This window comes from Erythrolamprus reginae, chromosome 6, assembly GCF_031021105.1.
Source record: "Erythrolamprus reginae isolate rEryReg1 chromosome 6, rEryReg1.hap1, whole genome shotgun sequence".
Taxonomy (NCBI): domain Eukaryota; kingdom Metazoa; phylum Chordata; class Lepidosauria; order Squamata; family Dipsadidae; genus Erythrolamprus; species Erythrolamprus reginae.
The window spans coordinates 4,896,150-4,923,139 of NC_091955.1; the positions used below are offsets into that span (position 1 = coordinate 4,896,150).

Consider the following 26,990-nt stretch of genomic DNA (forward strand, 5'->3'; position numbering starts at 1 on the left):
TAAAGTATTAACTTTTTACTTAACCTAGTTGCAACGTAAATGGTTAATATGTGGCACATAGCATACAGACCAAATCCTCTCAGGGTATGATTGCTAAATAAACAGAAGAGTATCTAATTAGTTTTTTCCTTAGACAAACAGAAGGGTTTTAATTATGTTAGGTAAAAGGAAGCTTAAATTAATAATTATTTCCTTAAGCTACTCAAAGGAGTGGGTTGCCTTAACCAGGCAGGTATGTTTGATCCTATCATATCCACAGAGGGCATTCCACATTCTTATAGACATGCACAGTGAACCCACATTTTACTCTTTTCCCTAGATACACAGAGAATATAACCTTTAGACTTACATTTTTATTTTTTTACTTATTTGTCCAATAAACAATACATATTGAAGAGAATAGACATGTAGTAATATATACAAAGAAAAGGAGAGAAGAAAATATATAAAAATAGAGAAGATATATGAAAGGAAGAAAAGATATATGAGATAAAGGATGTTGTGGTTAGCTCTGGCCCAGCTCCTGCCCCAAGGAATGTGGAGGTGGAGGTGGGGGAGACATCCACATGCCTCAGGCCTGTTTTTCTCCCAGTAGAATCTGCCGACGAAGTCTCCTCTGACCAAGGAAGCGTGAGTGATAGGGAAGAGGGGCATTTGGCAGACAGCCCAGGAGGAGATCAGTCATCTGTATCATCCCTCGATTCTGAACAAGAATTAATGACACATCCACGCATGCGTAGAGTGATGCATAGGAGACAACAACTGAAGGATTATTACAAGAGAAAATGAGGCCACCTGTGGTTGGGTGGGGCTGCTGTAATTAGTGCTACAGATAAAAGTGCAGCCTGGTGTTTTAGCCTCATGGCAGTTTATCTGATTCATTGTTTCATCAAGATCGTGGTTTTTGCTGTTCAGGATTGTGTGTGTGGACTCTCTGGACTTTAGAATTGGACTCAATTTCCTAGTTATTGGATGAGCAATTAGATTGCATGTAACCTGTGCCTTGTGTGTACCAGAAAATCCCTTTGACATTTAAAAAGGGAGCTGTTTCTGTTTTTCTGTTTATGAAAACTTTTGGGTTTTCCTTTTATCGTGTGGTGTGTGTCTTCCTGGACTAATTACCCTGTAATTATGGGCGGTTGAGACACACCAGCAGAACAAAGGAGAGGCAATTGGACAGGGGACGAAAGGCACACTAGTACACTTATGCACGCTCCTTACTGACCTCTTAGGAATCTGGAGAGGTCAACCGTGGAAAGTCTAAGGGAGAAATGTTGGGGGTTAAGGGTTGACACCACGGAGTCCGGTAATCAGTTCCACGCTTCGACAACTCGATTGCTAAAGTCATATTTTTTACAGTCAAGTTTGGAGCGGTTAATATTAAGTTTGAATCTGTTGCGTGCTCTTGTGTTGTTGCTGTTGAAGCTGAAATAGTCATTGACAGGCAGGACGTTGCAGCATATGATCTTGTGGGCAATACTTAGGTTGTGTCTTATATAAATAAGACAGAAGGATGAGATGCTTTATCAACAAGATAGGTTTTTTGTAGCGTTGCAATAATCGGCAATACCTACAGGTGACGATGACGATCTTCTCCACTCAATCGTGTCCAACTTTTGCGTGATTCCGTGGGTCAGATCTCCCCATATCTTCCAATCTTGCACCACTTGGGTGATGGTCTGTTGAGATTCTCAGTTCTAAGGTCACGGTTATACAAAAGGTGCTTTTTTCAGGAGGTAAATGGAGTTCCTTGTTTTTCTTTGAAGACATTTGGTTCTCATTCAAGATGCTTCTTAAGCTCTGACTGGATGGCGAGGAATGGAAGGATTTATATTCCTTGCAGACAGCTGGTCATTTGCATTCATTTTAGAGAGTCCTTGAGTTCACCTGGACTTTCTTTGTTTTTCTTTGAAGACATTTTGGTTCTCATCGGATAATCTTCTTCAGTTCTGTTCTTCAGGCATGCGCAGAAGCAAAAATAATTCACTGAAATCGCACACGTGACCCCTCACGAGATTTCTGTGCATGCGCAGAAATTCAAATTTCGCACAAGGATGTGTGTGCGATAGAGATTTTGCCAGTTTTCTGCAGGTTTTTTGCACGCACAGAAGCCAAATTTCATGTAGACTGGTACACCTGTCCGCCAGTCACCCAGAGCGCACCAGTAGCTACTGAATCAGGTTACTAACTTATCAACCACAGTCATTTTTTTTAAAATGACCCCATATTCCCTAGCAGGGTGGAGTCTAAATGAAGCTGAGTGGCCGGATGCATCCCTGTTGCCAATGTGGAGTTTTGATCGGCAGATAAATTCTCATTGTGCCCAGAGAGAGAGAAATATCTGCCTCTACCTGGGATCGAACTCACAGCCTCCTGATTGTAAGGCTCCACCCACTAGGGACCACACCACTCAACTTATCAAACCACGGTGATTCACTTAGAATCCGTGGCAAGAAAAGTCATAAAATTAAAGTCACTTAGCAAATGTCTCACTTAACAACAGAAGTGTTGGGCTCAATTGTGGTCCGTTAAGTCTACCTGTGTTACGAATATTAATTACAAGTACAGAGAGATTGATATTTCTTTTATATATAAAATATATAAGGTATGATGGTCTTGGTATATTCGGGTTTCTTCCCGTGTAGGATTTGGAAATTTCTGGCGACGTTTCAACGAGGTCCCACTCGTCATCTTCAGGCTAGTGTTTCTGTCCTTGTTCTAGGGTGAACACAGCGAGACCTGAGCTGCCTTCCTTCTATAAATACTGGTGGCTGTGTGTGGTTTGATGGCTCAGCAATTGCATCAAACCACACCCAGCCACCAGTATTTATAGAAGGAAGGCAGCTCAGGTCTCGCTGTGTTCACCCTAGAACAAGGACAGAAACACTAGCCTGAAGATGACGAGTGGGACCTCATTGAAACGTCACCAGAAATTTCCAAATCCTACACGGGAAGAAACCCGAATATACCAAGACCATCATACCTGTACCCGTGAAAATCTACGAAAACAAATATATAAGGCATATATATATATACCGAGTCCACGGAGAGGGGTGGCATACAAATCCAATAAGTAAGTAAGTAAGTAAGTAAGTAAGTAAGTAAATAAATAAATAAATAAATAAATTATAGGTTTTGCAGATAAAATGAGGCAAAGATCATCTCTCTTTTTTTTTTCTCCAGCTGTGTCAACCTAGCCCAGAATAGCTTTTAACTGGAACTGAATATTTGTTTTCATCCAAACTAAGAGAATAATTTAGTTAAATGAAAAGTAATTGCTTACTTGGCATTTAGGTGCGAGCAGAAGACCTGAATTGATTATCCTTCTGGGAAATTTACTACCGACTCTTTCTTCTCGCGGAAGGCTGGCGTGCCAATTTGGGTGTTATTTGTATTCCGAGAACGAAAACTTCCTTAAAATTACATGAGAATTTCAAACGTTTAATAAAAATCCACAGAAAACAGCGCAGGCTCTGCTAGAGACAAGTTCCCACGCCTCAAATACCACTTCCAGTTGTTGTCACCACACTATAAAAAAGAGGTTGAGACTCTAGAGCCGTAATGGCGAACCAATGGCGTGGGTGCCACAGGTGGCACGCGGAGCCATAGCGATGGATACGTGAGACTTTGCAGTGTTTAGCTCCAGCACGCATGTGTGTGCTGGCCAGCTAATTTTTGGCCCTGGGAAATGCTGTTTTGCCCTCTGGACACTTCAGGGAAGCTTCCCTGAAGCCTGTTGTGTTTGGGCCTGGGCCAGCCGTTGCTCCCACCGATGGGAGAGACGCGGCACAAAGTGAATGTGAAAGCCTGGCTGACAGCCAGGAAGACGTGGCAGACAGCCAGGAAGACGTGGCAGACAGCCAGGAGGACGAGGCCACTGGGACAATGATTCAGCAGACAGCCCAGGGGATTTGACATACAGTCCCTCAGACAGTCTTTCATCTCTGGATTCTTCTGCAGATCAATATATTGATCTGCATAGCCGAAGAGCTATGCAAAGAAGGGATCGACTGAAGGACTATTACAAGTCATTATAGGAGCACCTGGGCTGGGTGTGGTTCTTATAGTGAGGGCTGGGTGAGGTTCCCTTAATGAGGGCTAAAGGTATAAAAGGGAACAACGGCCCAAGGCAAACTGTGGCTGTTTATCTGTGTTATTTTGTGGTTCCTGCTCTGAAGTTTCTGTTCCGTGCCGTTGGAGTTTTCAACCCAGCTTTTTCAGACAAGTGGGAGGTGAAAACTCTGGGACTTGCTGTTTGCTTCAAAGATTCAAAAGGACTCCTGAAACGTCTTTGCTCACTCCAGGTTGTCTTTGTTTGTTTTTTCCTGTGTTTTTGTATGCAGCTGAAGTAACCCTTGCACTATCATTGTTTTTGGACACTAAGAACTGTCTTGAGTAACCGTTTTTTGTTTATTTAATACAAGTTTGTTGATTAGCAGAGCACGTGTGTGTTTGATTTCTTTTCCTTGGACTATTACGCATTGCCTAAGCCCAGTCAGGCAGAACAAAGGCCGGGAGGCAAAAAAAATTCCCCCAACGGACAAACCGGAAGTCCAGGAAAATGCACTTCCGGTTTGTCGTTGTGCTGTTTTTTTGCACTCCGGAAGGTTCAGGGAAGCTTCCTGAAGCCCCGGAGTGCAAAAAACAGCACAACAGCAAACCAGAACTTTGGAAAACACACTTCCAGTTTGTCGTTGTGCTGTTTTTCCTGCCCCCCAGAGGGTTCAGGGAAGCTTTCTAAAGCTCCAGAGTGCAAAAAACAGCACAACGTTTGTGTTTGCCATTTACCACGTCCCATCTCAGCAAGGAACATTTTCAGTTTACGCTTTTTAATTTTCGGGCTCTATAGAAAAAAAATTACAGTGAGACTTGCCAAGATGGAGATAGGGGAGAATTTAATTACATCTCCTGGAAAGGTTCTCTGTTTAAAAACATTTTTATGTTTTGTGACAATCTTTCCGATTATCCTTTTCCTCACAACCCTGCCAGATTATTCCCTTTTTAATTGCTGTTTTATTCTACATCTCTCACGTCACGACAACTGCTCTTGTCAAATCCTTTCTCTTCAAATTGGTTTTGCAAAAATGAGGGGGGGGGGTTGCCTGTTATCTTGTACCATCCCGCAACTGGTAAATACGGCACTTGTGGGAGAAAGGTTTTCATTATTTCGCTCCCTCAAATGTCTTCCTGAATTATTGCCTTTGGGATAGGGGTGAAGTCTGTCAGGATCAGGGCCTAACTGAGGCAATATTTCAAATTGCAGAGAGAAGGATTGTAATGACTTCAGCCACATAAAACTACAGCAGTACCTCGTGATACGAACCCCTCGTCTCACGAACTTTTCGAGATACGAACCCGGGGTTCGGAAAATTTTTGTCTCTTCTTACGAACTTTTTTCGCCTTATGAACCCACCGCCCGAACGCCGAACTCCAGGAAGGACATCTCCGTGATGTCAAAGCTCCGCCCATGGAATTCCCTATTGGGATTCCCCACCTCCGTTTGAGCCTCCCGACCGGCCAACAGCTCTGCGGCTCTTCTGGCAAGGTGACAACTGGGAGGCGGGGCTTCTCGGCGGCCTTCCAAACCTGAACGCCAAACCTAAACTTCTGCCGAACTTCCGGGTTTGGCATTCGGGAGAACGCCGAGAAGCCCCCCGGCTGTTTCAAAAGGCGACAGCCAGGTGGTGGGGCTTCTCGGTGGCCTCCCGTACACCAAACCTGGAGGTTCGGCAAAACTTTGGGTTCGGCATTCGGGAGAATGCTGAGAAGCCCCCCGGCTGTTTCAAAGGGCGACAGCCAGGCGGCGGGGCTTCTCAGCAGCCTCCCGAACCTGAACCCGAACCTTTGCCGAACTTCCGGGTTCAGCATTCGGGAGAAGGCTGAGAAGCGCCCAGCTGTTTCAAAACGTGACAGACGGGTGGCGGTGCCCAGCGGAGCGCCGTTTTTACTATATATTTTTTTGCTTGCACGCATTAATTGATTTTATATTGTTTCCTATGGGAAACATTGTTTCGTCTTACGAACTTTTCACCTTACGAACCTCCTCCCAGAACCAATTAAGTTCGAGATATTACTGTACCTAGTCACAGTGAATATGCAGATTGTAATATAATCTGATTGGCTGGCAAAAGTATACACACTGCTCAAAAAAATAAAGGGAACACTTAAACAACACAATATAACCTTAAAATGTGACTGTGCTCTTCAACAAATAATGCTGTCTATCATTTGTCCTTTTTGTGGCTATTCACATAATGGGACTTAATCAACCGAAAAAGAGTCCAAGCGCCTATTTGAAAACTTACCTTAGTGGGTAAGCCACTCCCACCCAGTCACATGACCTTTAAGCTACCCCCCTGGTCACATAATTGTCAAGCCACACCCACAAAATAAGCCACACCCACAGTGTGGCAGTAAAAAAAATGGCAGCCCATGATTGGCTCCATGTACCACCTGTGGCACACGTGCTATAGGTTCGCCATCACAGGTGTAAGGTTAGGAAAGGGGTTGGACTAGAAGACCTCCAAGGTCCCTTCCAACTCTGTTATTTCATTATTCTGTGTACTTCTTTGCTCTCAGATGCATACTTTGGGGCCTGGATGGGTGTCAACAAACTCAAACTCAACCCAAACAAGATGGAGTGGCTGTGGGTCCTGCCTCCCAAGGACAATTCCATCTGTCCGTCCATTACCCTGGGGGGAGAATCATTGACCCCCTCAGAGAGGGTTCGCAACTTGGGCGTCCTCCTCGATCCACAGCTCACATTAGAGAAACACCTTTCAGCTGTGGCGAGGGGGGCGTTCGCCCAGGTTCGCCTGGTGCACCAGTTGCGGCCCTATTTGGACCGGGAGTCACTGCTCACAGTCACTCATGCCCTCATCACCTCGAGGCTCGACTACTGCAATGCTCTCTACATGGGGCAACCTTTGAAAAGTGTTCGGAAACTTCAGATCGTGCAGAATGCAGCTGCGAGAGCAATCATGGGCTTCCCTAAATATGCCCATGTTACACCAACACTCCGCAGTCTGCATTGGTTGCCGTTCAGTTTTCGGTCACATTTCAAAGTGTTGGTTATGACCTATAAAGCCCTTCATGGCACTGGACCAGATTACCTCAGGGACCGCCTTCTGCTGCACGAATCTCAGCGATCAGTTAGGTCCCACAGAGTGGGTCTTTTCCGGGTCCCGTCAACCAAACAATGTTGCTTGGCAGGACCCAGAGGAAGAGCCTTCTCTGTGGCAGCCCCGACCCTCTGGAACCAACTCCCCCCAGAGATTAGAACTGCCCCTACCCTCCTTGCCTTTCGTAAGCTGCTTAAAACCCACCTCTGCCGCCAGGCATGGGGGAATTGAGATACTCTTTCCCCCTGGGCCTTTACAATTCTATGCATGGTATGTTTGTATGTATGATTGGTTTTTATATAATGGGTTTTTAACTGTTTTTTAGTATTGGATTTTGTTATACTGTTTTACTGCTGTTGTTAGCCGCCCCGAGTCTGCGGAGAGGGGCGGCCTACAAATCCAATAAATAAATAAATACCTTGTACTTATTGAACTCCTAGCAAGCTCTGGCATTGGAAAACTCACTGTGGCGGTTCGCACACAGTCGGTGAAAATTAGCACAACAGCAAATCTGGCCCTTGCAGGAACAGGGGACAGGTTGAAACACGTTATCCCCCGCATCCTGTTAGCGAAGGTGGGAAAATGAGAAAGAGGCCCAGGAAACTATTATTAGAATATTATTTTTATTTTGAAACGCCCTGAAATACGGCAAGCACTAAAATTCTCTGTTACGGCTTCCTTTCTTCGGATTAGTCCTCAATTTAAAACTGCAATTAATAATAATTTAATAATCATTATTAGATTTGCATGCCGCCCCTCTCCGAAGATTCGGGGCAGCTCACAACAATAATAAGCAGTCTACAAATCCAATATTTTAAAAAGTTCCTTATAAATAAGTGGAAAATCCTTTCTTTAATCTTTGTGGAGCAATTACAAATGAGGGCATTTGTGTCCGTGTTCTTTAAGAGGATGAAATCACAAATTTACAACTGGAGTAGCATTATATTTTTTTTCCTTTTAGATTAATGTGTATGTTTTGTCCCGATGTGTAAGTTTTGTCCCAAACGGAATAGATTGCCTTCAAAAGTTGTGGTATTCCATCACTGGAGGATTTTTATTTATTTTTTTGCAAAACATAGTGGTACCTCTGTTTAAGAACTTAATTCATTCTGTGAATTTTTCTTAAGTAGAAAAGTTTGAAAGTAGAAGCAATTTATCCCATAGGAATCAATGTAAAACCAAATAATGCATGTGTTCTGTCGGGCTCCCTGGTAGAATCCTCCCAAAAATTCACAGGCACAAATTTCAGACACACACACGTTTGAAAAGTCAAAACAATGTTCTTTATAATGAAAATTCACTTAAACGAAGCCCTCTTTTGGTATAGCAAAGAGCACTCGTCTGCAAACAAACTGGTAATTTGTACAAGTCCCTTATCAGTTCTGTGATACTTAGCTTGGAGCAATTCACAGTCCTTCTTCTTTCACAAAGTGAAACACACTATGCTCTGGTTTAGTTTCAAAGCGGGCAAAAATCAGCACACAAAAAGTCAAAGTCAGTAAAGCAGTCACAAAACACAACGATCAGATGATCCACAATGGCCAAACCCACAGGCTGCTATTTATAGCAGCCTCACTAATGACCACAGCCCCACCCAACCACAGGTGGCCTCATTTTCTTTGATAATCATCTCTCAGTTGTTGCTGCCTATGCATCGCTCTCCGCATGCGTGGCTGTATCATTAACTCTTGTTCTGAATCCAAGCAGGAGCTAGAGAATTGATCTCCTGCTGAGCTGTCTTCCACACTCTCCTCCTCCCTGTCACTCATGTCTTCTTGGTCATAAGAGCCTTCATCATCAGATTCCACCGAGGGCAAAACAGGCCTGCAGCATGTGGATGTCTCCCCCACATCCACAGTCCTTGGGGCAGGAGCAGGGCCAGAGCTAACCACAACAGCATGCAAACCTATTAGGAAGTTAGGAAAGAAATAAAAGCTTGGAATTTGGGTGGGAGGAGGAGGAGGAGGAAGAAGAAGAGGAGGAGAGTCGCTGCCAAAGGAAGAAGGTGAGGTGAGGGGAATCAAAGAAATCCAAAACTTTAAGGCTTAAAAAAAGTGGGGGACTCTGTGGCTGTGAGGAGGAGCATGCGCCTCCCATACACCTGGCACAAGGCTGCCTCCCATACACTGCGCCAGAGAGAGAAACCCAAGGGGAATGGCAGGAAACTGGCCGGGACTTTGTGCCGCTCTCAAATTTCCTGGGAAATTTTTCTGGGCTTGCGTTCTTAAGTAGAAAATGGTTCTTAAGAAGAGGCAAAAAAATCTTGAGCACCCGGTTCTTATCTAGAAAGGTTCTTAAGTAGAGGCATTTTTAGGTAGAGGTACCACTATAAATGATACTATATTGATTATTCATTGCAGTGCCTGGCAGGCTGACCATTTGTAGCAATGATTTGATTCCATGCTGATGGTTTAGTACTGTATTAGTATTAGTATGTATTAGATTTGTATGCCGCCCCTCTCCGAAGACTCGGGGCAGCTAACAACAATATAAAAAGACAATGTAAACAAATCTAATATTAAAAACAATCTAAAAAACCCCAATTTAAAGAACCAATCATACATACAAGCATACCATCTATAAATTCTATAAGCCTAGGGGGAAGAGAAAAAATTCAATTCCCCCATGCCTGATGACAGAGGTGGGTTTTAAGGAGCTTGCGAAAGGCAAGGAGGGTGGGGGCAACTCTGATATCCTGGGGGGAGCTGGTTCCAGAGGGTCGGGGCCGCCACAGAGAAGGCTCTTCTCCTGGGTCCTGCCAAACGACATTGCTTAATCGACGGGACCCGGAGAAGGCCAACTCCGCTGGACCTAACCAGTCGCTGGGATTCGTGCGGCAGAAGGCGGCCCCGGAGATATTCTGGTCTGATGCCATGAAGGGCTTTACAGGTCATAACCAACACTTTGAATTGTGACCGGAAACTGATCGGCAACCAATGCAGACTGCGGAGTGTTGGTGTAACATGGGCATACCTTGGGAAGCCCATGATTGCTCTCGCAGCTGCATTCTGCACGATCTGAAGTTTCCGAACACTTTTCAAAGGTAGCCCCATGTAGAGAGCGTTACAGTAGTTGAACCTCAAGGTGATGAGGGCATGAGTGACTGTGAGCAGTGAGTCCCGGTCCAGATAGGGCCGCAACTGGTGCACCAGGCGAACCTGGGCAATCGACTCTGCCCACTCTTCTCCTGTAAACATACACTTGCTGCAGAAGCAATTTATACCAATATCCTGAACAGCCATATTTTTTCTGGAAATCTCCTTCAGGAGATCATGAGGGAACCTCCTCCACCACCTTTCAAGAAACTTTATATCCGAAAGCAATTTCCGAGCTGATGAGCATGCAAGTATGTTTAATTTCCCCACTTGAGCACGGAATCGGCGCTGCCACCAAATTTAATAAAAGGAAAAAGTTTGCCCTTAAATTAAATAAAGGTCACACTACCTGGAAACTCATGTAGAGTCTCATTATCCCACAGGGAAGGGCCAGAAAGCCATCTGTTCATTTTTAGGGGGAAAAAAATCCTTGCCCTACTCTTCAGATAGTTTAATTAAGGCAGCCTTATGCGGAGACGTTGCCTGTGGCGAAAGGCAATAAAATCCATACAGTTCGATGTAGTTGTGACAAGTGATGTGAAAACAAGGGACATCTGTTGAGCCAGCTCTCTAGCATATTTTGACTTAAACAGTTGCGATGCCTTCAAACTAGGAAGGATGGATGGGAGCTGTATGTTGTGGCCCACTAGTGGCCCGTGCAGCTGATAGTGGATTCAGTTTACGAGGAGACCGACTTGGTGATGTGCCAGCAGCCTGAGTTGGACATGGGGTGGGGTGGGATTGGGAGGACTTGGTGCCAGAGGCAGAGGTTAAGCCAGGACCTTAGGAACCTCCAGTACTTCTTGGCATGTGATGAGGAAGAAGAAGCTTCTCTTCTTCTTGATGCAAGAGTACGCAGGGCTGCCAAGAGAGAGGAATGGTTACTCTAGAGGAGGTCTCCTCGCGAGTAAGACTGGGAGCTAATTGGCCACTTCCCTAGTTTACTTAAGAATAGTAGAAGCAGCTGAAGGGCTGCAGGAAACAACAGTTTTGACTTGTGTATCTGTTGTGAATTGTCTTGTGAATCCCTGTTTCTCTGCTTCGGATTTCATATCGCAGAAGACTCCTGGGCATTTTGCCAAGCCTTTGGAAACTACGTGAGGTAGCAAGAACTAATTGCATTGCTTTGAGTTAAGACTGTTTGAGCTTACTCCAGCTGCTAATAAAGATTAATTAGCAGCTGACTTTCTGCAAGAAAATATTGCTTTTTGATTTGTGTATGTGTGTCTCCACTGCTAAGCCAGTTATTAGCAGTGGTTAGCAGAGACCACATTTGGAATACTGTGCTCAGTTCTGGAGACCTCACCTACAAAAAGATATTGACAAAATTGAACGGGCTACAAGAATGGTGGAAGGTCTTGAGCATAAAACGTATCAGGAAAGACTTCATGGACTCCATCTGTATAGTCTGGAGGACAGAAGGGAAAGGGGAGACATGATCGAAACATTTAAATATGTTCAACGGGTAAATAAGGTCCAGGAGGGAAGTGTTTTTAATAAGAAAGTGAACACAAGAACAAGGGGACACAATCTGAGGTTAGTTGGGGGAAAGATCAAAAGCAACATGAGAAAATATTATTTTACTGAAAGAGTAGTAGATCCTTGGAACAAACTTCCAGCAGATGTGAAATCCACAGCAATTGAATCTAAACATGCCTGGGATAAACATATATCCATCCTAAGATAAAATACAGGAAATGGTATAAGGGCAGACTAGATGGACCATGAGGTCTTTTTCTGCCGTCAATCTTCTGTTTCTAGGTTCATTGGTTAAACTAAGTTCATTCAAACGGTGTGGGTTTTTGATACGTTCGTAACTGGGGACAGAACAGTGTAAGACAACCCAGCTACACAACATTGTGGTGGAAAATGCTTTCTAGCCATTAGTTTGACCAGTTTCCATAGAATGAAATCAACAGATTAGGACAGTGATGGCCCTCAGGTGCTGAAAGCGCGAGTGCCCACACCCACAATTCAATGTCTGGGGAGGGCAAAAACAGCTTACCCTGCCCCCCCTCACAGCCCTCTGGAGGCTGGAAATGACTTCCGCTGTGCCCAGTAGGCCCATTTTTCACCCTCCCCAGGCTCCAGAGGCTTCCCTAGATCCTGGGGGGAGCAAAAATGCCCTCCCCCATCCACCCAAAAGCCCTCTGGAAGCCGAAAATGCCCTCCCGGAACTTCCGCATGAGACAAAAATCAGCTGGCCAGAGCGAACATGGATGCTGGAGCTAAGCTAAGGCAACGGCTCGCGTGCCGGCAGATATGCCTCCATGTACCACCTGTGGCATGCCTGCCATAGGTTCACCATCACTGGATTAGGATAGCAGACTTGTTGCTTTCTACATTCTGCCCAGTAGAACTTCCACGAGCCTTCATTATGGTATCATTTAGTACAGTAGTGGGCTGTAATTGCTTTTGATGGATGGATGGGTGGGTGAATAGATGAATAGATGGTAGGTAGGTAGGTAAGTAGATACATGCGTGTTGTGGTTAGTTCTGGCCCAGCTCCTGCCCCAAGGACTGTGGATGTGGGGGAGACATCCACATGCTGCACGCCTGTTTTGCTCCCGGTGGAATCTGCTGATGAAGGCTCCTCTGACCAAGAAGACATGAGTGACAGGGAGGAGGAGAGTGGGGCAGACAGCTCAGAAGGAGATCAATTATCTAGCTCCTCCTTGGATTCAGAACAAGAGTTAATGATACAGCCACGCATGGGGAGAGCGATGCAGAGGCAGCAACAACTGAGAGATTATTATCAAAGAAAATGAGGCCATCTGTGGTTGGGTGCGGCTGTGGTCATTAGTGAGGCTGCTATAAATAGCAGCCTGTGGGTTTGGCCATTATGGAGGATTATCTGATCCTTGTGTTTCATGCCTGCTTTGCTGACTTTGACCTTTGCGTGCTGATTTCCCCCCGCTTTGAAACTAAACCAGAGCAAAGTGTGTTTCACTTTGTGAAAGAAGAAGGACTGTGAATTGCCTCACAGCTGCAAGCTAAGTATCACAGAACTGATAAGGGACTTGTACAAATTACCAGTTTGTTTGGAGACGAGTGCTCTTGGCTATACCAAAAGAGGGCTTGGTTTAAGTGAATTTTCATTATAAAGAACATTGTTTTGAATTTTCAAACGTGTGTTTGTGTGAAATTTGTACCTGTGAATTTTTGGGAGGATTCTACCAGAGAGCCCGACAGAACACATATGTATATACATAAATACATGGATACATTGGAGGCATAGAATCATAGAGTTGGAAGGGACCTCCAGGGTCATCGGGCCCAACCCCCTGCTCAATGCAGGATACATTAAACCATCCTAGAAAGATGACTGTCCAGTCTCTGTTTGAAGACCTCCAGTGAAGGCGAGTCCACTACCTCCTGTGGCAAACTGTTCCACTGGTTTATCACCCTCTCTGTTAGAAAGTTTTTTCTGATATCTCATCAGAAAAATCAGTTTCGTTCCATTGTTTCTAGTCCTTCCATGTGCTAATGAGAACAATGCTGCTCCCTCTGCTCTGTGACAGCCCTTCAGATATTGGTAGACGGTTTATATTTGTATTTGTATTAATTAGATTTGTATGCCGCCCCTCTCCGAAGACTCGGGGCGGCTAACAACAATATAAAAAGACAATCTAAACAAATCTAATATTAAAAATAATCTTTAAAACCCCAATTTAAAGAACCACTCATACATACAAGCATACCATGTATAAATTCTATAAGCCTATGGGGAAGGGAAGTTTCAATTCCCCCATGCCTGATGACAGAGGTGGGTTTTAAGGAGCTTGCGAAAGGCAAGGAGGGTGGGGGCAACTCTGATATCCTGGGGGGAGCTGGTTCCAGAGGGTCGGGGCCGCCACAGAGAAGGCTCTTTTCCTGGATCCCGCCAAACGACATTGCTTAGTCGATGGGACCCGGAGAAGGCCAACTCTGTGGGACCTAACCGGTCGCTGGGATTCGTGCGGCAGAAGGCGGTCCCGGAGTTATGAAGTCTCCTCTCAGTCTTCTCCTTTGGAGATTAAACATCCTTAGATCATTTAACCGTTCCTCAAAGGACATGGTTTCCAGACCACTCACCATCCTTGTAACTCTCCTTTGAACTTGCTCTGGTTTATCAATGTCCTTTTTAAATTGGGCCCCCCAGAACTGAACACAGTATTCCACATTGATACATAGACAGACAGGAGAGAGAGAGAGTTAGAGAGAGAGAGAGGATTGGAGAGAGAGAGAGTATGATAGAGAGAAAGGGGGGATAAATAGATGAGAGGGAGGAAGAGAGAGAGAGATAGCAAGATGAAAGATGTAGCTAGCGAGTAAGGTAGCAGTAAAAGACTGGGATTTTTCCATAGGCACCTCCATAAATAAATTATAGGACTAACTTAACTCAAAAGCTGGTTTTCCTGTTTCTCTGTACAAAACTTTTTCCTGTTCACTAAATTGATGAACACTATGAAATGCAAACAATACTTCAAAGCAGCCTTGTAGTTGTACCGCTGCGAAGCTGGAGGATTTGTTACACTATTCCGCCCAGAGATGAAAAGAAATAAGCGCATAGAGCAATAAAGGAAGCCACACAGCTATTTGTTATGGACGGTGTAGCTCTTCCTTCGAGGCTGAGACCAAGCCTCGGAGATTTAAATTGGATTCTGCTTTTACAAAGGTGAGCATAAAAAAGATTTAGTTAATGTTTGGGCCTGTGTGCGCTTTATCGTTTCGGTGGATAATCTACATTTAGGCAACTTACACGATTAAAAAATGTTTCCCATAAACCTTTTATGTATCAAAACTGATATGCCACCCAGTTCACCGAAGGGGGCTTACAGGCATTGAATAAAATGCAGTATAGAACATTATACTGTAATAATGCTAATAATATACAGTACTATATTATAATAATAATATATAATAATATAACAATACATTCTAATATACTATAGAACAGTGATGGCAAACCTTTTTTCCTTGGGTAACCAAAGAGCGTGCAGGCGTGCTATTGCGCATGTGAAAACAGCTTCCCCTACCCCAGGTTGAATCTCTCCTTGGTCAGCTTCCAGCCGTTGTTCCTCGTCCGGCCCTCCGGTGCCCTGGAGAATAAAGTGATCCCCTCCTCTCTGTGGCCACCCCTCGTATACCTGTAGACTGCTATCATGTCCGCTCTGGCCCTCCTTTTCTCTAGACTATCCATGCCCTGTTCCCGCAGTCTCTCTTCGTCACCAGAGTCATTGCAGCTCGATTTTTAGATCTTCGTATTTCACTAATTTCTCTAGCTGCTTCTCCTCAATTCTGCTGTCTCCTGGGATTGCGATGTCGATGATCCATACTTTCTTTTTCTCCACGATCACAATGTCTGGTGTGTTATGCTTCAGAATTCGGTCAGTCGGAAGTCGGAAGTCCCACAGTAGTTTTGCTTGCTCATTTTCGACCACTTTTTCGGGCTTATGATCCCACCAGTTCTTTGCCACTGGTAAATGACAAGTTCCAGTGGATCATCTGTGCCACAGCGTCATGTCTATGCTTGTAGTCAGTCTGTGCGATCTTTTTGCAGCAGCTGAGTATGTGATCGATTGTTTCATCTGTTTCTTTACAGAGTCTGCACTTTGGATCGTCTGTTGATTTTTCAATTCTCAACAGACGATCCAAAGTGCAGACTCTGTAAAGAAACAAAGAAATTATTATTATTATTATTATTATTATTATTATTATTATTATTATTATTATTATTTATTAGATTTGTATGCCACCCCTCTCTGAAGACTCGGAGTTAATACAGTCTAGGATCGTATTGGTTCTTTTGGCTGCCTCTGCACATTGCTGTCTCATATTTAACTGGTTGTCTACTAGAACTGTACACAACTGTGTATTTGTAGACATTGTGCAGAAACAAACAAGCAATCATCCAGATAGATAATATATTAAGCTAGGGGAAACCCAGGTGATCATAGCCTTTGACTGTAATAATTAGAGATTTTTGTTTAACTTTCTAATTTATTTTTTGTCCTGTAGAAATTTATCTCCGACCATTGTTTTTAAATGTGAAAATGATTTGAGCATGAAGTGACCTTTTTCCAAACGTCCTGTTGCGGTAATGGGTGATAAGGTGCTACCTTCCTTTCTCTGTAATTTGTATAAATGGAGATAAAGATGTCAGTAAGAATGATGACAAATTAATCATATTTGAGTTCTCATTACTTTTTACTTTCGCCTTTCTTTCTTTCTTTCTTTCTTTCTTTCTTTCTTTCTTTCTTTCTTTCTTTCTAGGATTCTTTTCACCATGGAAAACTCCAAAGCCTGTAAGTTTATTTATTTATTTATTTATTTCAAATATTATTGTTCTTAGAATAAGACTCAAGATTGAGAAGGAAATAATGTATCTAGAAAACAATAACCTGCATTGCAAGATTTTTAGGGTGCCCTGCTGCCAAATAAAGGAATATAAATCTGATGTGACCTTAAAAGGCCCTTGTATACTTATTGACTTGAAAGCAAATCCTTCTTACTGCATTTTGTGATACCGATCCATGAAGCATATATAAATCATTTCCTTCCTTCTGTCCATGTGGAAATGGCTATTTGGCAAATGTACACTTAAAAACCAATTAAAAGAAGAACTGGAGAGAGTGAGACAGACAGACAGAGACACAGAGATAGAGATAGAGAGAAATGAGACAGACAGAAAAAGAGAGAGAGAGAAAGGGGAGGGAGGGAAAAAGATATGATTGATTGATAGAGAGAGACAGAGAGACAGCAACAGGGAGAGACAGAAAGAGATGAGAGAGAGGCAGAGAGGGAGTGAGAAAGATTTGATTGATTGATTGATTGATTGATTGATTGATTGATTGATTGATTGATTGATTGAGACAGAGAGACAGCAACAGGGAGAGACAGAAAGAGATGAGAGAGAGAGAGAGAGAGAGGCAGAGAGGGAGGGAGAAAGATATGATTGATTGATTGATTGATTGATTGATTGATTGATTGATTGATAGAGAGAGACAGAGAGACAGCAACAGGGAGAGACAGAAAGAGATGAGAGAGAGAGGGAGAGGCAGAGAGGGAGGGAGAAAGATATGATTGATTGATTGATTGATTGATTGATTGATTGATTGATTGAGAGAGAGAGAGAGAGACAGAGAGACAGCAACAGGGAGAGACAGAAAGAGATGAGAGAGAGAGAGGCAGAGAGGGAGGGAAAAAGATATGATTGATTGATTGATAGAGAGAGACAGAGAGACAGCAACAGGGAGAGACAGAAAGAGATGAGAGAGAGAGAGAGAGGCAGAGAGGGAGGGAGAAAGGTATGATTGATTGATTGATTGATTGATAGAGAGAAAGAATATCAGAGAGAATGGCAGAGAGAACAACAGAGAGAACAAATTATGATCTCTAGCTCCCTCTTATGGCAGTCTGCAGCAATATCAGCCAATCAAACAAAGCCCAGTTAAAGATATAATACATTCACACGCATTGTTGGTGTATATATTGCCAACCCAACTGTTAGACAGAGTCCTAAAAAAAAATGTTAAAAATAATGTTCTCTGCCTACGTTATACTTCGACAATATTGTTAATTGTTTACAAATGACTGAGATGGCAGCGCAGCACTGCAGGCTACTTCAACTAACTGCTAGCTGTAGTTCAGCAGTTCAGATCTCACCACCGGTTCAAGGTTGACTCAGCCTTCCCTCCTTCCGAGGTGGGTCAAACGAGGACCCAGATTGTCGGGGGCAAGAGGCTGATTCTGTAAACCGCTTAGAAAGGGCTGTAAAAGCGCTCTGAAGTCTAGCATATAAGTCTAAATCCTATTGCTGTTGCTAAAAATTATATTCCTGAATAACAAGACGGCGCGACCTGATTGAGAAAGACAAAGCTGTGAAGTTTGTCTACAGGTTCTCAAGGCCTTAATTTTTTTATTATTCATTGTAGATGATGGACAAATGGGACAACCAAGGCAGCCCACAGACAAGTCTATCTGCTCCAGCTGGGCCACAGAGTATTCCCTTCCCACCAGCCCTTCACAGAAGCTCTTTTCCCGACTCAACAGAGGCCTTTGACCCGAGAAAGCCTGACCCATACGAGCTGTATGAGAAGTCACGAGCTATTTATGAAAGTAGGCGTAAGTGATAGCCATGCAGAACCCTTGGCTAAATGTCTATGGAGTTTCTTAATCATTCAAGTCATGGTTGTCCCAAAGGAGCTTTGGGGTTTTTTTCCTTGAAGGCGTTTTGCTTCTCATCCAACGAGCTTCTTGTCAGTGATTTCTGACAGTCTCAAAATGGGTGGACAGTGCGGTCAGGCAGTAGGGAAAGCAATGGAAACTGCAATGAAAGTCCTATCTGGACTTCAGCAAAGCCTTTGATACGGTTCCACATAAAGAGCTGATAGATAAATTAGTGAAGATTGGACTTAATCCCTGGATAGTTCAGTGCCGATTACTCTAAAGTGTGCAATAGGGTTGATATTCCTGTAATATGGTAAATGATTTAGCTTTACTAGATAAATGTTCAAAGCAATGGAAACTGCAGTTTAATGTTTCCAAATGTGAAATAATGCACTTGGGCAAAAGGAATCCTCAATCTGAGTATTGTATTGGCAGTTCTGTGCAAGCAAAAACTTCAGAAGAGAAGGATTTAGGGGTCGTGATTTCTGACAGTCTCAAAATGGGTGGCCATTGGAGAATGGCCAGTGTTGTGCCTATCCACAAGAAGGGCAGTAGAGAAGAAGCTGGTAACTACAGGCCAGTTAGTTTGACTTCAGTTATAGTTAAAATGGTGGAGACTCTACTCAAAAAGAGGATAAATCCTATCTGGACTTCAGCAAAGCCTTTGATACGGTTCCACATAAAGAGCTGATAGATAAATTAGTGAAGATTGGACTTAATCCCTGGATAGTTCAGTGGATTTCAAGCTGGCTGAAGCATAGACATCAGAGAGTTATTGTTAATGGTGAGTATTCTGAGCAGAGACAGGTTACAAGCGGTGTGCCACATGGGTCTGTTCTGGGTCCTATTCTTTTTAATATGTTTGTGAGTGACATAGGGGAAGGTTTGGTAGGGAAGGTTTGCCTATTTACCGATGACTCTAAAGTGTGCAATAGGGTTGATATTCCTGGACGGGTCTGTAATATGGTAAATTTATTTATTTATTTATTATTTAGATTATTTAGATTTGTATGCCGCCCCTCTCCGAAGAATGATTTAGCTTTACTAGATAAATGGTCAAAGCAATGGAAATTGCAGTTTAATGTTTCCAAATGTAAAATAATGCACTTGGGGAAAAGGAATCCTCAATCTGAGTATTGTATTGGCAGTTCTGTGTTAGCAAAAACTTCAGAAGAGAAGGATTTAGGGGTAGTGATTTCTGACAGTCTCAAAATGGGTGAACAGTGCAGTCAGGCGGTAGGGAACGCAAGTAGGATGCTTGGCTGCATAGCTAGAGGTATAACAAGCAGGAAGAGGGAGATTATGATCCCGCTATATAGAGCGCTGGTGAGACCACATTTGTAATCCTGTGTTCAGTTCTGGAGACCTCACCTACAAATAAAATTGAACGGGTCCAAAGACGGGCTACAAAAATGGTGGGAGGTCTTAAGCATAAAACTTATCAGGAAAGACTTCATGAACTCCATCTGTATAGTCTGGAGGACAGAAGGGAAAGAGGGGGACATGATCGAAACATTTAAATATGTTAAAGGGTTAAATAAGGTTCAGGAGAATTGTTTTTCATAGGAAAGTGAACACAAGAACAAGGGGGCAAAACCTGAGGTCAGTTGGGGGAAAGATCAGAAGCAACACAAGAAAATATTATTTGACTGAAAGAGTAGTAGATGCTTGAAACAAACTTCCAGCAGACGTGGTTGGTAAATCCACAGGAACTGAACTTAAACATGCCTGGGATAAACATATATCCATCCAAAGATAAAATACAGGAAATAATATAAGGGCAGATGGATATATGTTTATCCCAGGCATGTTTAAATTCAGTTACCGTGGATTTACCAACCACATCTGCTGGAAGTTTGTTCAAAGCATCTACTACTCTTTCAGTAACATAATATTTACTAGATGGACCATGAGGTCTTTTTCTGTCGTCAGTCTTCTATGTTTCTATGTCAGACTCTTATCACAACTGAAGAAGCTTCTCAGATGAGAAGCGAAACATCTTCAGGGAGGAGCAAACTGCCCTTTGAAAAAGCATCTTTGGGACAATCAAATTAGCCTAATGGAATTGACTGTTGTAATTCATTGTAAACCAGCTAACATTTGTTAATTTGTTATGGAGACCAGGGGGAGAAAAAGAAAAGCTTCACGCATTTGTCTTAAATTTGCTGAAGGCATCCCTGGTGATTAATTCCAGTAGCAACAGATGGGCAACGATGCTGTTATAAATTCTGTATATACAGAACAGACAGTGCACAGTCCACATGTGCTTTTCTGCTCATCTGCTGGAAGGAAGCAGGAAACTTTATATACAGAGAAAAGACATAGCACATACCACAAATGCAACTATAAACTTATAATCACTGCCACCTGCTGGTGGGCCACAGTTGTTGCACAAAATATGCGAACGCTGTATTCCAGCAGATACAACAGTCGCGTCTGCATTTGCATTTGGGTAAATTGGTGCTTTGTGGAGAAATTCTTGATTTGAATCCCCACCCCACCCTTCAGCAGTTAAATCAAACCAGTCTTCATTATGGTCTTAGAACGTCATAGGCCACTTCAATGTTGGGATGGCTTCACAATGCAGCTTGCCTTTGCTTGATGTATACAGTTTGTTTGGGTTTTTTTTTTTTTTTGCAATGTTCAATTCAAAATGATGCCAATGCTTTTGATTAAGATTGTGAAATGTGTTTCTAACTACCATATTTTTCGGAGTACAATGGTACCTCTACCTAAGAACGCCTCTACTTATGAACTTTCCTAGATAAGAACCGGGCATTCAAGGCCTCTGTGGGGCCTCTCTAGGAATCTCCTGGGAGGAAACAGGGCTGGAAAAGGCAGGGAGAAGCCTCTGTGGGGCCTCTCTAGGAATCTCCTGGGAGGAAACAGGACTAGAAAAGGCAGGGAACCGGCACCTTATTTTATCCCCTAGCTAGGGCTGAAAAAACCTTTTTTGGAGGGAGTAGCAATGAAAACAAGCCTGCAAAGACTTAGGGCTGAAAAAAGCTTCTTTGGAGTAGCAATGAAAAAATCCTGCAAGCCAGGAAAGTTGTTAGTACCACATTAGGACTGAAAAAAACTTTCGGAGGGAGTAGCAATGAAAACAAGCCTGCAAGCCAGTAAGAGCCGGGAAAATCAATAGTACTCCATTAGGTCTGGTGGGAAAAGCTTTTAAAAAGCTACATTCGGAGTATAAGACACACCCAAATTTTCAGCCTCTTTTAGGACGGAAAGGTGCGTCTTATATTCTGAAAAATATGGTAGTCTGTTATATAGCTATTCACAGGAATTCAAATCTTTGTGCGCCTCCTGCCTCTTATGCTTCCAGCTCCTTAGAAGTTATTTCAAGGAGAAAAGTATATTGGCGGCTTTCAACCACTGGGATAGATGAAAGAGTGAGAGAGACACACAGAGAGAGAGACAGATAGATAGAGAGAGAGAGAGAGGAAGAGAGAGAGAGAGAGAGAGAAGTTAAACCAGATAAATGTACACAACATATACAATATTTTAATGAAGAGAGGAGGGTACAAAATATTGTTTTGTCCTGTTTTGCGAGGGAATTTCTTTTCAAAGTTCAAAGCCGGAATTTCTGCTCCTTGTTTTCTGTATTTTGAGACCAACAGAAGCAAAAACAATGACTTCAGTCCTTTTGAGTAAGTGGGGATTAGAAAAAGTGACCTAGAAGAGTCCGATTGATTGATTTTGACTTCTAAGTATAGACTGCCCCTAATGAGGTGCCTGTTTGTGAAGAGCGATGTGTTCTTTGTAAAAATGAGGATGTTGTGGCCAATATCTCTTGCACAGAACATAGAATAATGGCGTTGGGAGGGGCCCTGGAGGTCTTCTAGTCCAAACTTCTGCCCATTTATAATAATCTTAAGAACATAAGAACCTAAGAAGAGCCATGCTGAATGGGGCCAAAGCCCATTAAGTCCAGCATTCTGTGTCACCCAGTGGCCCACCAATTGTCCATGGGGATCTTGAGCAGAAAGAGAAGGCAAAACCTTCCCTTTCCCTCGACCCCCAACAAATGGGACCCAAGGGAATCCTGCCTGACTCCACCAACATAGAGGCGGCACTTGGACATCCGTTTCAATAACCACCGATACACTCGGCATCCATGAATCTGTCTAATCCTGCCTTGAAGCTATCCAGGCTGACAGCTGTCACGACCTCTTCTGGAAGTGAATTCCATAAATCAACAACCCTCTAGGTGAAGAAATATTTCCCTTGATTTGTCCTCACTTTCTTACCTATGAGCTTTAGGGAGGCCCCCCTCGTCCTAGTATTGTGTGATAGAGAAAATAATTTTTCTCTATCCGCCTTTTCTATCCCATGCATGATTTTATACACTTCGATCAAGTCACCCCTTCAACGCCGTCTTTCAAGGCTGAAGAGACCAAGGTGTTGCAACCTGGTTTCATAAGGGAGAGGTTCCATTTCCTTGATCATATTTATTGCCCTTTTTTGCACCTTTTCCAATTCCATTATATCCTTCTTGAAGTGCGGTGACCAGAACTGTACATAGTACAGTTATAATAATAATAATAATAATAACAACAACAACAAACAACAGCAGCAACAGCAGCAGCAACAACAACAACAACAACAACAACAACAATAATAATAATAATAATAATAATAATATCCATTCCAACTCTGTTAATCTGTATCTGAATTGGCTATGGAGGTCCCTGATATAGAACTTGCTTCTCGAATGGGACAATAATTTTGTGTATTATTTCTTTTTGACGTTCCAAACATACTAGAGCCGTGATAGAATGACGCACCGGCTGCCTGGATTCCTCTGTGCAATCAATACGTGTAAATATTTTGGCTGATTTGGGAACCCGTCAATCAATACGGTCCAGGAACAATTCTGGAAATAAATTGCCCACAGCTGTTCTGTCTTCCTTTAAGCCAAGAAGGGTCTATTTCCTAACCTTCAAGGGAAGCCCCGAGAAAGTCATGTCTGATCGTTGCAAATAAGAACAACCTGTGAAAAATATTGAACCTTTTTCCTAATTTCAAGGGTGCCAAATAGCTTAGACAGGGCCCTTTGGGGGAATCTGTTGAATAAAATGCCAGATTGCAGACTTTTCTTTTCTTTTTTGCCTCCTCTTCCATAATCCCAGGGAGATTCTATTTCTATGGTTTATTTTGCCTTTTACTAAAGTTTTCTATGGAGACCCATTAGTATCCCTTTCCACCTCTCTCTTTCTCTATTTTCCTTTTTCTCTCTCTCTCTCTCTTTCTTCATCTGTCTCTCTCTCTCTCTCTTTTTTCTTTCTTTCTTTCTTTCTCTCTCCCTCTCTCTTTCTTTGTCTGTCTCTCACTGTCTGTCTGTCTGTCTGTCTTCCTCTTTCTCTCTCTTTCTGTGTCAGTCTGTCTCTCTCTGTCTCTCTTCATCTCTCTTCATCTCTCTCTCTCTATCTATCTATCTCTGTTTTCCCTCTTTCTTTCTTTCTCTGTCTCTCTCCCTTTCTTTCTTTCTTTCTTTCTTTCTCTGTCTATCTCTCTCTGTCTCGGTCTCTCTCTTCATCTCTCTCTCTCTTTCTTTCTTTCTTTCTTTCTCTGTCTACTCTGTCTCTTTCTCTCTCTCTCTCCCTCTTTCTCTCTCTCTTTCTTTCTGTTTCTGTCTCTCTGTCTCTCTCTCTTCCTCTCTTTCTTTTTTCTCTGTCTCTCTCTCTCTCTTCCTCTCTCTAAATATCTCTTTTCCCTCTCTCTTTCTCTCTCTTTCTTTCTCTCTGTCTCTCTCTCTGTTTCTTTCTTTCTCTGTCTCCGTCTCTCTCTCTCTTTCTCTGTCTCCATCTCTCTCTCTCTCTCTCTTTCTCTCTCTCTCTCTCCCTCTTTCTCTCTCTCTTTCTTTCTGTTTCTGTCTCTGTCTCTCTCTCTTCCTCTCTTTCTTTTTTCTCTGTCTCTCTCTCTCTCTTCCTCTCTCTATATATCTCTCTTTTCCCTCTCTCTCTCTTTCTTTCTCTCTGTCTCTCTCTCTGTTTCTTTCTTTCTTTCTTTCTCTCTCTGTCTCCGTCTCTCTCTCTCTTTCTCTGTCTCCGTCTCTCTCTCTTTCTCTCTCTCTCTCTCCCTCTTTCTCTCTCTCTTTCTGTTTCTGTCTCTCTGTCTCTCTCTCTTCCTCTCTTTCTTTTTTCTCTGTCTCTGTCTCTCTCTTCCTCTCTCTAAATATCTCTCTTTTCCCTCTCTCTTTCTCTCTCTTTCTTTCTCTCTGTCTCTCTCTCTGTTTCTTTCTTTCTTTCTTTCTCTGTCTCCGTCTCTCTCTCTCTTTCTCTGTCTCCGTCTCTCTCTCTCTCTCTCTCTCTCTCTCTCTCTCTCTTCTCTCTCTCTCTCTGACATGATGTGAGAGACTTACCTCTTTGGAATACAAATTATTTCTCTAACATCAGATAGAAGCGGGGGTAGTGGAAAGCTTTAAATTAACAGATTTCCCCACTTATTCTTCATCTTGCTGGGAGAGTTACTCATCGTGACAAAATATTTGGGTGGCTTGTGGGATCTGAACGATAAATCCGGAAGCATTTTCGGAGATGTTTATTAAAAAAATATCAACACAGAGAAAGCACTGTGGGTGTGAAACAATTGTGATTGCTGGCAAAGAGACCCCAGAGGAGTTTTACGCTAACGGGAAGTGTCAGTTGTAATGACGGGTCGCTCTGCTACGGGTGCTGCAGTCTCTTAAAATATCTCTTTTTTTAAAAAAAAAGAGAGTCTTTTCCTGCTTTTAGACATTTAGAGATTTTGCTCACACTCACATTCAGAGAGAAAGAAAGAGAATTAGTTTTTTTCCCCAAATACTAATTTATTTTTCTCCAACATAGGATAAAAAACAGTACATAAGTACAAACACTAAAACTGTGCTTAAAATAATATATATATATAATTTCTTTTTCTATTAATCATTCAACGGAGGCTTATCTTTCTTCCATTAAGAAACATTTATATAGAACGTATATAACATTATTATTATTATTATTATTATTATTATTATTATTATTATTAATTAGATTTGTATGCCGCCCCTCTCTGTAGACAGACTCGGGGCGGCTCACAACAATAATAAAAACAATGTAAAACAAATCTAATAATTAAAAATCATTTTTAAAAAACCCTTATTAAAAAGCAAAACATACACACAAACATACCATGCATAACCTGTGTAGGCCCAGGGGAGAATGTCTCAATTCCCCCATACCTGGCAGCAGGGGGGGCTTTTAAGAAGTTTACAAAAGACAAGGAGGGTGGGGGCAATTCTAATCTCCAGGGGGAGTTGGTTTCAGAGGGTCGGGGCCGCCACAGAGAAGGCTCTTCCCTCATTATCAAATGAGAGAACCTCAAAAAAAGAAAAAAACAATCTTTTTCCCACCTTACACTAAAAAAAAAAATTACATTACATCGGTGTAAACAATATCAAACTCTCTATTATGCCAATCTTAGTTCAAACTTTCACTTCTACATTAAATTAATGAACCCAGTGCCAATTTATCCTGTAATTACTAGATGTTCTATCAAATCCTACACGGGAAGAAACCCGAATATACCAAGACCGTCATACCTGTACCCGTGAAAATCTACGAAAACAAATATATATATGTATATATATATACTGTATATATATATAATACAAAAAAACCCCTTCTTATCATATATCACGTAAACTATATTAGAAAATTCTATATGTTTACATTTTTATTAATAAGTAAATTTGTGCCGTATCATTATATTGTGCTACCACCAATTCTTATCTTGCCATCTGGCGAATAGAATAGAATAGAATATCTAGAGTTGGAAAGGAACTTTAGAGGTCTTTTAGTCCAACCCACTGCTGAGGCAGGAGATTCTATGCCACTTCATCCAAATGGTATAAACCCTGAAATGATGGAACATTTACTGAACTACTTAGTCCTCAACATACGACCACAACTGAGCCCAAAATTTCTGTGGCTAAACGATACAGTTTTTCAATGATTTTCGCCCCGTTTTACAACCTGTTATTGTCATGGTTTGTTACATGAGCGGCTGCCATTCTTAAGTGAGCACCATTGTAAATTTGAACAGTCACTAAATAAGCTACAGTGTTCCCTCAATTTTCGCAGGGGATGCATTCTGAGACCACCCGCGAAAGTCGAATTTCCGCAAAGTAGAGATGCAGAAGTAAATACACTATTTTTGGCTATGAACAGTATCCCAAGCCTTCCCTTAACACTTTAAACCCTTAAATTGCAATTTCCCATTCCCTTAGCAACCATTTAGATTATTACTCACCATGTTTATTTATTAAAGTTTATTAAAAAAATATTTATTAAAGGTGGACAAAAGTTTGGCAATGACATATGACGTCATTGGGTGGGAAAACCTGTGGTTTAGTATTTTTTAACTAATATTTTTGAAAAACTGTGGTATAGACTTTTCGCGAAGTTCGGACCCGTGAAAATCGAGGGAACACTGTATGTGTGTGTGTGTGTGTGTGTGTGTGTGTGTGTATATATATTACCTGCTTTGAGGGGGGGGGAACCATTTAGAGACAGATAAGCATTTTCTCCATTCTGTGGTTGGATGGGAAAGGATGACACACATCCATTCCAAAGTTCAAATTTAAATATTTAATACC

The 26,990-nt window shown here is 42.4% G+C and overlaps 1 protein-coding gene across 14 annotated transcripts in view; it reads left to right on the plus strand.

Annotated features, from left to right (window-relative positions):
* Positions 1-26,990, plus strand: part of MAGI2 (membrane associated guanylate kinase, WW and PDZ domain containing 2) — a 526,993-nt gene that overhangs the window by 436,068 nt on the left and 63,935 nt on the right. For 12 of the 14 annotated variants that reach the window (XM_070755140.1, XM_070755141.1, XM_070755143.1 and 9 more), the window contains 2 exons: positions 16,472-16,503; positions 18,133-18,322. In XM_070755140.1, coding sequence (XP_070611241.1) covers positions 16,472-16,503; positions 18,133-18,322 — 222 coding nt within the window. The remainder of the gene's footprint in view (positions 1-16,471; positions 16,504-18,132; positions 18,323-26,990) is intronic. The other 2 variants (XM_070755134.1, XM_070755145.1) reach the window with 1 other exon arrangement.